Source organism: Sitodiplosis mosellana, unplaced genomic scaffold (genome assembly GCF_009176505.1).
Source record: "Sitodiplosis mosellana isolate CC-2019 unplaced genomic scaffold, AAFC_SMos_1.0 Smas_scaffold_6165, whole genome shotgun sequence".
NCBI classification, from domain to species: Eukaryota; Metazoa; Arthropoda; class Insecta; order Diptera; family Cecidomyiidae; genus Sitodiplosis; species Sitodiplosis mosellana.
Window position 1 is genome coordinate 838,494 of NW_022601406.1, and position 13,284 is coordinate 851,777.

General features: G+C 36.8%; 1 protein-coding gene across 7 annotated transcripts in view; it reads left to right on the plus strand.

The window, feature by feature from the left end:
• The window catches only part of LOC129574574 (uncharacterized), a 29,332-nt gene extending 24,838 nt beyond the window's left edge, over positions 1 to 4,494 (plus strand). For all 7 annotated transcript variants that reach the window (XM_055456736.1, XM_055456741.1, XM_055456739.1 and 4 more), the window contains one exon: positions 2,924 to 4,494. In XM_055456736.1, the coding sequence (XP_055312711.1) occupies positions 2,924 to 3,437 (514 nt within the window). In that variant the 3' untranslated portion in view covers positions 3,438 to 4,494. The remainder of the gene's footprint in view (positions 1 to 2,923) is intronic.
• The last annotated feature ends 8,790 nt before the right edge of the window (positions 4,495 to 13,284 follow it).

Consider the following 13,284-nt stretch of genomic DNA (forward strand, 5'->3'; position numbering starts at 1 on the left):
TGTTTAGATCCTTTTGTGCTGGCAAACCGCATTTGATACTCAACCAAATTGCTGCCAATCTTCGTCAAATTCGAAATAAAAAGCGAACAAGAACACATTGTGTGGCGATAGAAGAGAAATTGAGTCTAGATTAATCACCATGGTCAGTTTGGATTAAAGTCGTAATTGCCACTGGCCACCATTCAACGAACCACAAAAACCAACACAAGCATTTTCAGTAGGCAGTTGAGCGAGCCACTCATCACTCCCTTTTGATTCAAATGATAACAATCCCGCATTATTACAAATATGCGAAGCAAGTTCGGTATTGTGGATGGGGGGTAGCGCCGGCAGATTGGAATAAATGCACACCATATGAACTCAATAGCAATAAGAAATAACATCAAGTCATTCAAACAGAGAGTTTTACGCAATTTTCTCATAGCGCACGCAATGTCAGACAATCCGATTTGCTTAAATATCTTCTATTTCATTTGTTATTGCGATGATGGTATAAATCGTATGTTTCCAGCTCGATTGCGTAGCCGAGAGTTTCAGCTAGCTGGACTAGACCTAGTTTATGGTGCATAGAGCATTGTTTTTGGAGCGGTTTTTGGAGTTGGTCTTGACTCCTTCTATAAACATTGAGGGAAAAAAAGTCGAGAAATAGAAAAAAAGATCACCATAAAAAGCAAGCTGAAGAGCAAAAATATGAAAAATCGCTGCAAAAGGCGAATTTCCAAAGAAATGCAATGGCACATGAAAAATTATAAAATGTTAATTTGGCCAAAATTGAGTCAATCCAAAACGATTGAGTCGAAAAATTGTCCGAATTTTCGAATAGAAAAGCGGAAAGCAAAGAAAAACAATCGCATGCATTTCAGTAGTAGATACCTATTCTGGTTCGTATAGGTAATTGTGTTGATATTATTCAAGGGGATATTCTTCGAATTAAGGAAATGAATTCGTGGTACAGCTGCTGAATACGGATAAGAGAAATATCTTCGCATCCGGCCAAATGGTTCGATTATACTTGGTAAACATTCAAACAGTTGCTGAATGGTCAAAATGTGGTTGGCTAAGTACTCTATCTTTCTCTCTTGCTCTCTCTCTCTCTCTCGCTTCCTCCCTCATATCCAATGGATTAACAAAATCTGATCAGATTTCTGTATCTCTCGCTGTGTTGCGTGCCATGAAATATTCAACAAATCGAGGGCATATATCTTGATTTTTGAAATAGCAGTTAATATGTGCGTTGAGTTCGAGTGGAAGAGCAGTGGCATTCATTCGCATTTTGTGTGCAAACAAACAAACCATCCGCATCTATTCCATATTGATGACGACGACGATCGAAATCGAAATACAGGAAGAGAAGCAGGAAAAAAATAAATATAGAAACGAACGAGAATCATAAAAGCGGTATTCACAAATCGCATCGAAATAAACTTACACAGAGAGAGTGAGAGAGCGCTCAATGAAATGGCAAAATGGGATTGATGCCATTAATTTGAGGCAAAACATCAAACATGCGGCCAAAGATTGTACAAGTCTTTGACGCACTTCGTTTTGACTTGCTTTTTTTCCTTGCACAAAAGACACACTCTCCCATATTCACTTGCACGCTCTTTCGATCTGTCTATCTGCGAAAGCGACGCACTTATTTTATGGGACATATGCGGTTTTTACGCATCACAACGATGACAACCGTTAGTGTCAATGGTGGGATAGCTGTCGAACACACTTGGAATCTTGTCTTTCATTCGCATTTTGATTTTTATACTTTTTTTTTTTCGTTTTCTTCGCCTTTCGGTCTGTGTGGTGTGATTCAATTTTTCCCCTTTTGCCTTTTCACACCATACGAGCTGTTCCATCACCGGAGACGGTTTGGATTCATATGTGTGTGACGAAGATGGAATGAGGGTTTGCGAGGGAGGTGGAGGCCAACAAGCGTGTCGAGTCATAAAGCCAAAATGTGAATATGTTATTTAATGTTACAAAACCTCTAGCCTCTTCACTCTGATTCTCTTTATTGATTTCATTTAATTTATTCTGTGTTTTGTGTCCTCCGATCCTGATGCGAAAGTCACACAACACACATGCCATAATCCGAACACATTCACATCTCGTTTTGCCATCAGATTTTGCCCACACACACACACACGCGCACGTGTTACGTGCGAATTGAATTTGCTTAAGCAAACATTAAGAATTGATTTGGATGATATAGCCATTATGTCGACTGGACTTTTTTCTCTCTCGCTCTTCCTCTCTTCTCCTCTGCCTCTATCGGTTTTCCATTTGGATGGCGTTTGTGTGATTTGGACTAACCGAGATGGTGGTGGTGGTGGTGGTGTTCGAGACCCACAAGCGAACATGTGCTCACGCATCACAACGCACTCACACATGTCAGATATTTGATGAAACGGAAAAATGCCATCGATAAACAATCCAAAAGAACGAACGAAAGGAGCAAAAAAAACCACTAGGCCAATGCAAATGTTGCTACGTTTTTGATTTTGCTCGATTGCTTTTATGGTCGAACATGGATACAAATGAATCAACATTAACTATCGGCCAGTCGTTTTCAATTCGAGCGACCCTTTTTTTCTCTCTCATCCTCTTCTCCCTTGCTGACTCACTCTTGTTTCGGCCACAGCAGTGCCCGTAATTGAGCAATGCCATTTTAAGAGTAAACATTCAACATATGAATTGTTGTCGCCAGTTTCAGTGAAAGCAGCTTGAAAAAAGTAAACAGTTCATTGACGATCATTTGAAAAATGAAACCCTTCCCATTTCAACATTTTTTCTCTCCTTCGGTTGTTGTTGTTCATGCCAAAAACATTTTTCTAGCTTTTTATAATATAAAATTTTTTTCTCTTGTTCTACATCATAATAAAATGTCATTACCATTTTTCTTCCAACGAAAAATAAAACAAACAAGCAGTTGCGCTCATGGGACACCGTCTAGGATACCATTAATTGCCTTGAATCAACGGACAAAGTGCAGAGAGTTTTGCGATGAAAAATCTCGAGATAACATTGATCCGTACGATGGAAGAGTCGATACAGCCGCCCACCACGATGCATATTCAACCGCAATGGACGTTGAACCCAACGCTGTTGACGATCTGCAGTGCGAAGAAACGCAAGTGCCAATCATAGTTATCGTATCGATATTGACCATTTATATTTGTATTGGCACCGCAATATTTTCAATATGGGAAAATTGGAGCTTTATCGATGCCGGCTACTTCTGTTTTGTCACGCTGTCAACCATCGGTTTTGCAGATTTAGTGCCGCGCAAAACATTTCAAGGACCCGATTTACAATTATTTGCCTGCTGTACATACCTAATTGTCGGTTTGATTTTGGTCACCATGTCATTTACACTGCTCGAATCACAGCTGATGTGGCGTTGCAAACGCATGGCAATGCGACTCAAACGCAGAGAAAACTAGACGATCACTAAGCGGTAATAGTCACGGCAACGTGTGGCAATAAACAATTTAAGCCTAAAATTTAGTTAGGAAACCAAGATCATCATCTGAATGAGATTAGTATCGATAGTTCAGTCGATTTGTTGGAATGCTACTTGGAATACATGTGTGAAAATGTGTTGGACGCTAAAATTAAATTTTAACATATTTTTCTGATCTTAAGCTTCAACGCTTTTCCATGGGCCGAAAAGCATATAAAACCATATTTAATACGCAATGAACAGGTTTCCTGGGAATTTACTGTAAATTGACATCAATTTATAACACACCTATCACTAATTTGCATTATTATTTGGGTTTTTTCTTTTGATTTCATTTGATTTTCGTTGAATTTAAACTTAACGATTGGTGAAATGTAGCTGGAAAAATGTGTGAGTTTCTTCAATGTGGTGGTGTTGAAGAAGACGTGCAAAACAAGCAAGTTGAGATGATTTGCTAGGGAATTTATCGCGTCTCATTTGCCAATCATGGGACAACATTGAAAGCATTGATTTTGAAGCGCTAAAAATATTTTTTAGAATGACATTTTTTCTCAATTTTTTTTTTCGGTTCATCAACTCATTTTCTATCAAGCGTTTCCTAACACAAAATGTTCGAATTTTTGTTAAAATCCTAAACCTTCTAGATTATTGCTTCGAAATTCACAATTTATATCATTAAAAACACCGAGAGACAAATTAATTTCTGTTCAATGTCAAAAAGAAGAAATTGTTTTTGCTGTATTCTTATTTTTCATCATTTCTTTTCGTTTTTTTTTTAAGTGAAAAGAAAAACATTGACAATCGATTAATTTGCGTTATTTCGTTACATTTCACTTTAAGTGAATGAAATTTGTTGGTGTAATTCGTTGAATTAATCAATAAATACAAATAAAAAACGATCGAATGAGGCTGGTTTCGAAATTCAAACGAGCAATTAAAATAAACAATGTGTAGTTTATAAAATGCATAATGAAAAAAAATGGACAATTTCAATACAGATTGATAATAAAGGTCCCATTGTCAAAATTAGTGTAAAATGTTGCTTTTTCATGTTTCTTTCCTTACTTAAAAGAAAAGCTTGGCATTTTCATGTTGATGTGTGGATTAAAGGTAAGTCATCGGATGCAAACGACGGCTCATGTTATATCATTACACAAATCATTATGAAAATGATGACATTTTGTATGAAGTCGAAGCCAAATCTGGAAGAATCAATCAACTGTAACGACGGCAAGAAAAAAATAAAACAAACTGAAATGGTAAGAAAGACGATGAGGTTCAGCAACAAGAGCTTATGAATTGTTAAACATAAAAATTGAAATGTTGAATTTTCGGAGATATGCCACACACACACAAACCGAGAGCATGTGTAGCGTAAATTATGTTTTGAAAGTGCAACATAAACATTCTGGCGTGAATTTGGACAATACAAAGTAGCCGTACGTCCTTTGTGATATACAAACGTAACCAACACAAGGTTCATCGCCTTTATTTCTCCCTCTGGAAATCTGTTTATGTATTTGTTTATTCAATGTTACATTTTTTATCGTCTGTTCATAATTGAAGCAGCAAAATGCTCGAGAAATTTGCCTTTTGCATCCATTTAAATTGCACTTTGAATTTTACATGTAACACAGATGATGTTCGACGATAAAGAAGACGGTGGTAGTGGTGGCAAATATTTGAATGATTACGAGTTCATCGTCTTTGTTTTTCGTTCCTTTTATCTTCATTTTCCTCCAAAAAGTCTTTCACTTTCTTAAGCTGTGACGAGCCGATTTCGAAGGAAGAAACGGACAAAAAGAGATGAAAAGAGAAATTAACTTGTAAGTGCGGGCTAACTACAGAGTAAACAGAGGCAGTTAAACTACAGAACAAACAGTATTCCGCTTAATTTGATTGAAAACCAACACTAAATGGATTTTTATGCTCAAAAGCAATCGTTTTTGGTCACATTTCGATTTGATTTGATCGTCGGATGAAATGTACTAAACAAATGGCCGCCAGCAAACTGTTTTGCGTAACCTTGAATATGAGAATGAACAAAAATGGCAAAAAAAAGAGTTGAAAACCACATAAATTGCCAAAATGAAATAATCATTTTCGATTTGGCCACAAGCATTTTTGGTTTCACCCACGAAAACATTCTGCATAAACATTCCTATGTGTGGTATTCACAGTGCGTTTGCTTAGATATTTGTATTTTTTGAGAAGGGGCGGCTATGGCAGCAGCAAAAAACAAGTTATAAAATAAGAAGAATTCAACTAAAATTCAACTCATTCGTTGAACAAAATGTGTTATTGTTATTATGAAAATATTTTTCTTGCATTATGCTATTGTGTCGGTATATACCGGCAGTTTAGTGCGAGCGAACGAGCGAACGAGTGCCATTCGCATTGTATTTGCATATTTCCTTAGCATTTTCCATTGTTGTTGATTGCTTCTTCTCCGGCCGTTTACTGCTCTAAACATATCCCAAATTAGCGTATGAGTATGCATCAAAGTTGTTCTTCGACGTGTTGAGGCGCGCAATACCTGGCCGATATTGTTTTTGTTGTCATCGTCGTTGATGAGCAACGCTCAAAATATTTACCTTCAATTTTCGAAGTGGAGTTATGCTAAAACATACAACTTCGGATGTTAGGGGAAAACTTGCTGGAAATAGAAAAAGAGAGAGAGAGAGGGAGAGAGAGCACGCGCCGCGTTCGTTGAAAATTGTCATTGTTTGCTCATTCAAATTTTGTTACTTTCATTTGTTCGACATGTAATCTGGCAATTACTAAAAATATGCACGAAAATACTCCAACCGAGAATCGGGTGGCATCGTCATCTTCGAACCGAACGAGAGTAAGACTCTCGCTTACTGTCTCTCACTGTGTCTTACTCTTTTTCTCTCTCGTTCTTCTTTCGTTCCCTCTCTCGCTCTCTCGAAACATTTTCCCCAAATGTTCCATAAACATTCGCCGCAATTGATGCCATTCAGCAATTATTTCGGTGCGTTATTCACGCCACTTTCTCACTTCTCGGTTTCACTGCTCGTCTTTGCCGCTTCCAAAAGATATGTTTCGGAAAATTCAAGCGTTTCTTATTACCATTTCGAGCCATTCAATATGTGGGTATATATATGTGTGTGTGTATTTGCGTTTCGTCGCATTCGAGGAAAAAACCCAAAGAAGCGCGTTCCGGATGAGAACGTTTTCATGTAATGCTCTTCATTTGGCTGTTTAATTTCCATTTTCCATATTTGAATACAATTCAATTTTTTCTTGCTTCACATTCTCGTTTTTCTCTCTTTTCGTTTGCTGAAATGAACCTAATTGCACCATTGACAGCGCGCACGCAAAATTGTTGAAACAGAAAACCCGAAACAAGAGAAAAAGTTGGAAAGAGAGAGGGAGTTAAACTCAAAACAGGATCGGGTTGAAAAGAAGCCATTCAAAAGGTATTTCAAATTTGGTTGCAAGCAACCCACAATGCAAATTTAACACACGCATACGCACACAAAGGGAGAGTGAGTGTTCTTCAAAACGAAAAATGCTGTCATATTATTTTGAAAGTCGTTCGGTTTTCATGAGCCAAGCTAATTGCTATTTGTTTTAGGTGGAATTGTTCTTGATTGTGGCTGTGTAGCCAGCCACAAAGATGTTTCGATTTAGCTCAAGTGTGAACATTGATTACATTGGAAGCGCAATCATTTCCTTTTTCGCATGCCAACCAAAATTTGTTTCGTTGTTTAAACCGGCAAATATGTTGAAATGATTCATTTTGCACTTCAAATGTTAAACATTGTCATTATTTCCATCAAAAGAGTTTGGTTGCCAGTCGCGGATTTATGAATGCAGTCGTGTTCAATTTGAAATTTGTTTTCAATTGGCAAATTTGTTGCCGAGCATTTATCGTCTGTTTCGAGTATTCATTGCACTTTACTTTCTCGCTTTTGCCCGTTGCGTCGAAGTTTTGCGCCAGTTTTTTTTTTGAAGAGTGTTCTGAAGAAGTTCGCTTCTTCTCTATAGTTCATATTCATAACCGATGAGTGTTGATCAAAAGTTTTGCCATGTTTTGTACGAGATTATTTGCTGTTTGCGTAACCATGAGACGCATCGATTCGATTTCGATGACGTGTGTGTGTGTGTGTGTGTGGCCCAACCATTCTAAATCATGACGCGAGACGATGTTGTATTTCAATAAGTTTCACCGTGTGTCTCGGTAAAACCAGGAGGCTGCAACATTGACTTCTTTCCATACTAATTTGACGTTTGTCACTGGTGAACGATTTTGTAGCGCCATCTGTACATATTTGACTATTCAAAGTGAACTAGCTGTCATCAGTATCGATAAGTCATCAATGTTCAATTTTAGGTCATAAACGACACATTTATAATTTGCAATGTACCGTTTATGACCCAAAATTGAACATCGATGACTCATCGATACTGATGACAGCTAGTTTCTTTTTGAATAGTCGTATATGTGCAGATGGCGCTTTTTGTGTGTGAGGCGATATGTTGCAGCTGTCTGGGTAAAACGTGTAAATCGAGCATGAATTTTACGGCATAGTCGAATATGATCGAATTGAATATCAATGCAAAATGATTTTTTTATGCCGACTAACTTACTGCCGAGTAAGCAATTCCACGATGAAGAGATGATGCCAGTCGAGCGTCAATTTTTTTCAGATATTTTTCATATCGCAAAAATTGGAAGAAGAAGAAGAAGAAGAAGCACAGACAAAATAACGGCAGCAGCTCAAGGCTGCTAAAGCATTCCGCTTGGAAACTCATTGAACACCGTGAACATTTATCAGTATGCCTAAGCATGTACAGAAAAATGGCGTTTCAAACACATAGAGAAAGCAAGAAGGAGAGAGAGATAAAAAAAAACTCGTAACGTTTGTCTAGTCTTGCGTTTTTAACCAGATTCAAAGTACCAAATCATGCTCAGCCAATCGAGCGGATAATTTTATTACTGTGCAATGTGTTGAAGGGTTCCTACCAAAAACCACACTCACAAATATACTCTCTCTCACACATATCCAGCATGAAGCCGAGATTTTGTGCAGGAACATCGAACAAAAAGTCGCACATTTTTTGGCCTTTCTATGAAAAATGAGCATTTTTCTTTTTGCGATGGGTATTTTCTCGCTGCTTATGATGAGTATGACATTTTTCTGGTCGATGATGGCCTAAATATCGATTTAACTTTTTCATTTTCGATTCTTTTTTCGCTTCCATTTTTCATTTATTGAATGGCAGGTTCCGCTTCCGTTGCATCACAATCAAAGTACCATTGGGTTTTCGTGGTGTTTTTTTTCGCTCGAAAATGGGATTAGATAAATTTCGATTAAAAACCGCTGTAAACAAAAAGCAGTAGGTGGTTTTGTGTGATCCACTTCATATTTCCGCTTTTGAATTCTTTTTTGCTGCATTTAACTTTTGTGTACGAAAAAAAAAACACATGCATTCTTTCGAGAGTGAAAGGATCGTAATGTGAAATATGCTTTTTAACGACTCGACTGAAGAAAAGAGTGAGAGAGGAAGATAGCGGAAGAGAGCAAGCGAGAGGCAGATAGATAGAGAATGGAGGAAAAAGCAACGAAAACAAATCGGAATATGTTGCAAGTAGCTTGAAAAAGTGTTAGTTCGCGGGAAAAAAAATGCATGAATTCAGGAAATGTTCAAACAAAACGAAGAAGAGCTCGAAAAAAACCATTCAACATTTTAATAAAGATAATTCGAATGGAAAGCGCACAATACATACACGCACACACACAAGTGAAGCATCTTCTTTTCAGTTTGAAAATAAAGGAATGAAAAAAAAGTAGCGAGATGTTAGTATCAAAAGTCTAGCGTTTGAACAATTGAGCCGAGGAATTTATTGAATGGTTTGCTTTAACAGCTTATCAAAGTCATTTCACGTTTGACACACATTTTACCATTCGCATTCCCTTCAATTGATTGTTAATTTAGTTCCCACGCTCGACCCACAAATCCATCAAAAGATCTTTCGGTTTTCCTCTCTCTCTCTCTCCCTCTCTCCCTCTCTCCCTCTCTCTCAGAATAAAGATCAAACGAACTCGACGACAAAGACCAACTCTAGCGCTATGCCGACAAGAGCATTTTGTTCGTTTCTTTTTTTTCGGATGAATTTTCGTGCATTTAAAATGTATGAAATTTTTGGCGTAACTTAACTACCTTCAAAATGATGTGAAGAAGGTCCACGCTCAAATAGTTGGCATATTTAAACCGAAACGGTTCTTGCGGTGTCAACTGATACTGTTGCCATTGAAATGACCGACAGGTGCCGAAGAAGTTAAAAGTGCAACTTGGTTAAATTGTTTATTCTTCGTATCAAAGTGTGTCTTCTGCGAAGAGATTTTTCCTTTCATTTTTTTTTTCATTTGGGTGAACAGGCCACGAAAAGCGGTCAATGTTGCAAATCTTTGCGATTTCCATATTCAGCACTGAATATTTTTCAAATACATTCATGAATACTGCGTCGCCTTAATTGAATTTTAAGTATCGTTCTGTTGTGTGCGCGGAAAATCTAACGAAAAATTATTGTTCGTCTTGTGTGTGTGTGTTTCTTCTCTCGTTTGTGCCCTAATTACGCCTTCATTTGTGAAATTATAGGAGCGCGCGTTAATGCAAAGAGAAATGAAGAACGAAAAATATAATTTAGTTTCACTTCTGCATCGGTCGTGGAAGCATAAAATATATATCGTTTTTTTTATGTTGAAAATATGCGCGTTGTTAATGATGGGGAAAAAAATAAATCTCGCAAAATCTTTTGCGGTTGTATTGCACTCACCCGTAGCTGCTGCCGTCGCTGCCTTCATTTTCATTGAATCATTTTCTGTGCATTTTCGATGAAAGCGGGCGTAATATCTTTGTGCAATGCATTTATGCACAATGGCAAAAGCGTCGTGCCAACATATTGAACTGCGAAGCTAGAGCTATATTCACACATACATGCACAAAGGGAGGGAAGACACAGGAAGAAAAAACCAGACCGCAGAGCTTCGCTTCGCTCTGCTCTGCGTTCTTGACTTTTTAATTACTTAATCTATTTTGTTGTTTCACAACAAACTATTTTTTGGCGCACTACATGAAATGTATTTCATCAAAGTAACTTTGAAGTAATATATTTATTTGCAAAATGAATTACAAGATCTTGGTTTAATTTCTTTTTTGAAATATACTGCCTTTGGTTTAAATTAAATAAATAATATGAGCATAGAATCTAAAATCACTTTAATTCTGTTCAAGACACAGAAAATATTATACGAAAAATTAATGTAATTTTTAAACAACATTTGATAATAAAAATTTGATTGGTGCTTTGAGATATTATTCACTTATTTGTCGTTACTGCCACTGTTTTAAATTAAATAAAAAATATGAGCATAAAATTCAAATTCACCATAATTTGTTTCAACACTCAAAAAGTATCTAGGAAAAAAAGAGCAGATTAGTAGCTCTACATTTCATGTTAGCACTACATGAGACAAAAACGAAATGAGAGAATTAGAGAAGGAATTAATAACAAAGCATAAATAAGCATACTTTGTTTTATCAATCGCATTGAATGCGCCACGGAAATAGGAAAAAACAGGAAATTTTTCATTTTCAAGTAGACGAGATGTTTTGTTTTGCCTTTGCAAACGGATTTCCCTTTGAATCCATTTGTTTTTTCTCCTTTTTTTCTATTTTTTTCACTCTTTGGTTCGTTTTTTTTCTTCTCTCCATTCAAACGAGATATTTAGCACAACATTCAACAAAAATCTTTGTGATGTTTTAAGCATGTTTCCCGTTTTTGATGCCACCAACCACAAAATGCAATAATGACAAGTGTAATTAAACTAATTTCCCTCCAAATAATTTCGCATAAATGTTTGAATGCACCTCATTTGTTTTTACCGTTGACCATTTTTTAATGGCCAATAAGTAAGCCCAACCGCTCAACACCAATACACTATGCACCGCACATAATCCCTTCCGTTTAGTTTTTGCACAGCGCTTCGCGTACAAATGCCGTGCTGAGAAGAGATTGTTGCCATAGTGTTTCAGTGTGAAAGCCGATGTTCGGCGCTGCATTTATGCTACAATATGCTAGTGCTGCGGTAGGGCGAAAATCCAATGAACTGCATGAGATCTAATGTGAACAAAGACCCAACTTTTTTGGTCTAAATCAAACTTCAAGCTATGAAAGTTTACTTTTGAATACCCTTATTAAGCTCAAGATGAAATAATACACACAACGCTTTAAATCGCTCCGAATGGGACAATTTGAGTTTAGAATGGGCAACTAATCTAATTTTCAAATAAAAATCTCACCACAAAACTAGTGAAAGTGCACAAAGGGAGAATGACGAAATGACAAAGAAACAATGGTGTCAATTTACGTAGAGCAATCATTCAACAAATATATTTTGTCCGACAGACGTCGTTTCATTGATGATGCCAACGATGATTGATTTTTTTGCTTTTTTCAAATAAATATTGTCAATCTAGTTTAACAATTTTGCGTATTATTTCCATAAATTTAACAATTTTCCGGCTTTTTTCTTATCAATTTAACAACAAGTTTCAGCGTTTTCGTTTAACAATTTCTAGAGGATCTACTTATCACAATATTCTTGTTTTCCAAGAGTGCAACATGGATTCCGTTCGCTTGTTGCAATTTACTTTTGAAATGTACCTCACATTAGTTCAAATGAAAGCCGTCATGTAATCATACGAACAGCGCTCAAATCGTTTTGTAGAATTTTCATACAAAATGACAGTGAGGCACTTTTGCAACATGCTATTTCTGTTGACTATAGAAATCGTGTTTCACTTTAATCTAGGGGGATTTCTCACACAAAAAGTTTGAGCAAATGTTCAAAAATGTCTATTATTTCTTCTTTTTTATTGAAATTGTATGAAAATGTACTGAAATGACGATTTTGCTTGAATAAAAGTGTTCTGGAAGTGGGTTTTGGTGGATCCTCAGGATGGACCAGATCCAGTTTGACATTGCCCTGGCCCATCCTGAAGATCCACTCCCAGAACCGGGAGCAGTTCTGAACGATCCTTGAGATCCACCAAAACCCACTTCCAGAACAATTTCATTGAAGCATAATTCAAATGTTCAGTGTAAATGTACATTTATTTATTCATTTATTTTTATTTATTTATTCACCGTCTAATCACAGACTGAATAGCATAATACAATTTGTACACATTCCATAATTTTACACAAGCAGTGACACACCCCGAATCGGATCACCTAGCCACCAGCCCTAATGACTTCGAAGTGGCGTTCTGCGGCGACCGATTGTGTTCACCACCTCTAAACATATAGTTCCTCAAATACATTGTTGTCTAAATTTGCCACATTTCTAATGAATATTTGTCTCGATGCTGAGTCTAAAAACGTTTGTCTTACTTTATTGAAATACCTACACGCTAAAATAAACGGTTGGTTACGGGCGTAGTCAGTACCAAAAGTCTCAATTCTAACTAGATCTCTGTTTCTCACATTTCTTTGGTTCCTATTGTCTACTCGTCTAGTATATACAATTTTTTCCCTCAGTGCTGCGCTAATCAACTTTCCTAATAAGAGATCATAAATTAAAAATACTGAGGCATTTATACGCCGCCTCCAAAGCGGTTGAATATTCAAATTATCACATCTTAATTGGTACGATGGCAATCTGTAGTTAGCATCCCTTTGGTAAATTCCCCTAAAAGCCCAGATTACAAAGTCTTTCTGTACTGATTCAATTTTGTTAATGTATGACTGGTGATACGGATGCCACACTACACTAGCATACTCCAATTTCGAT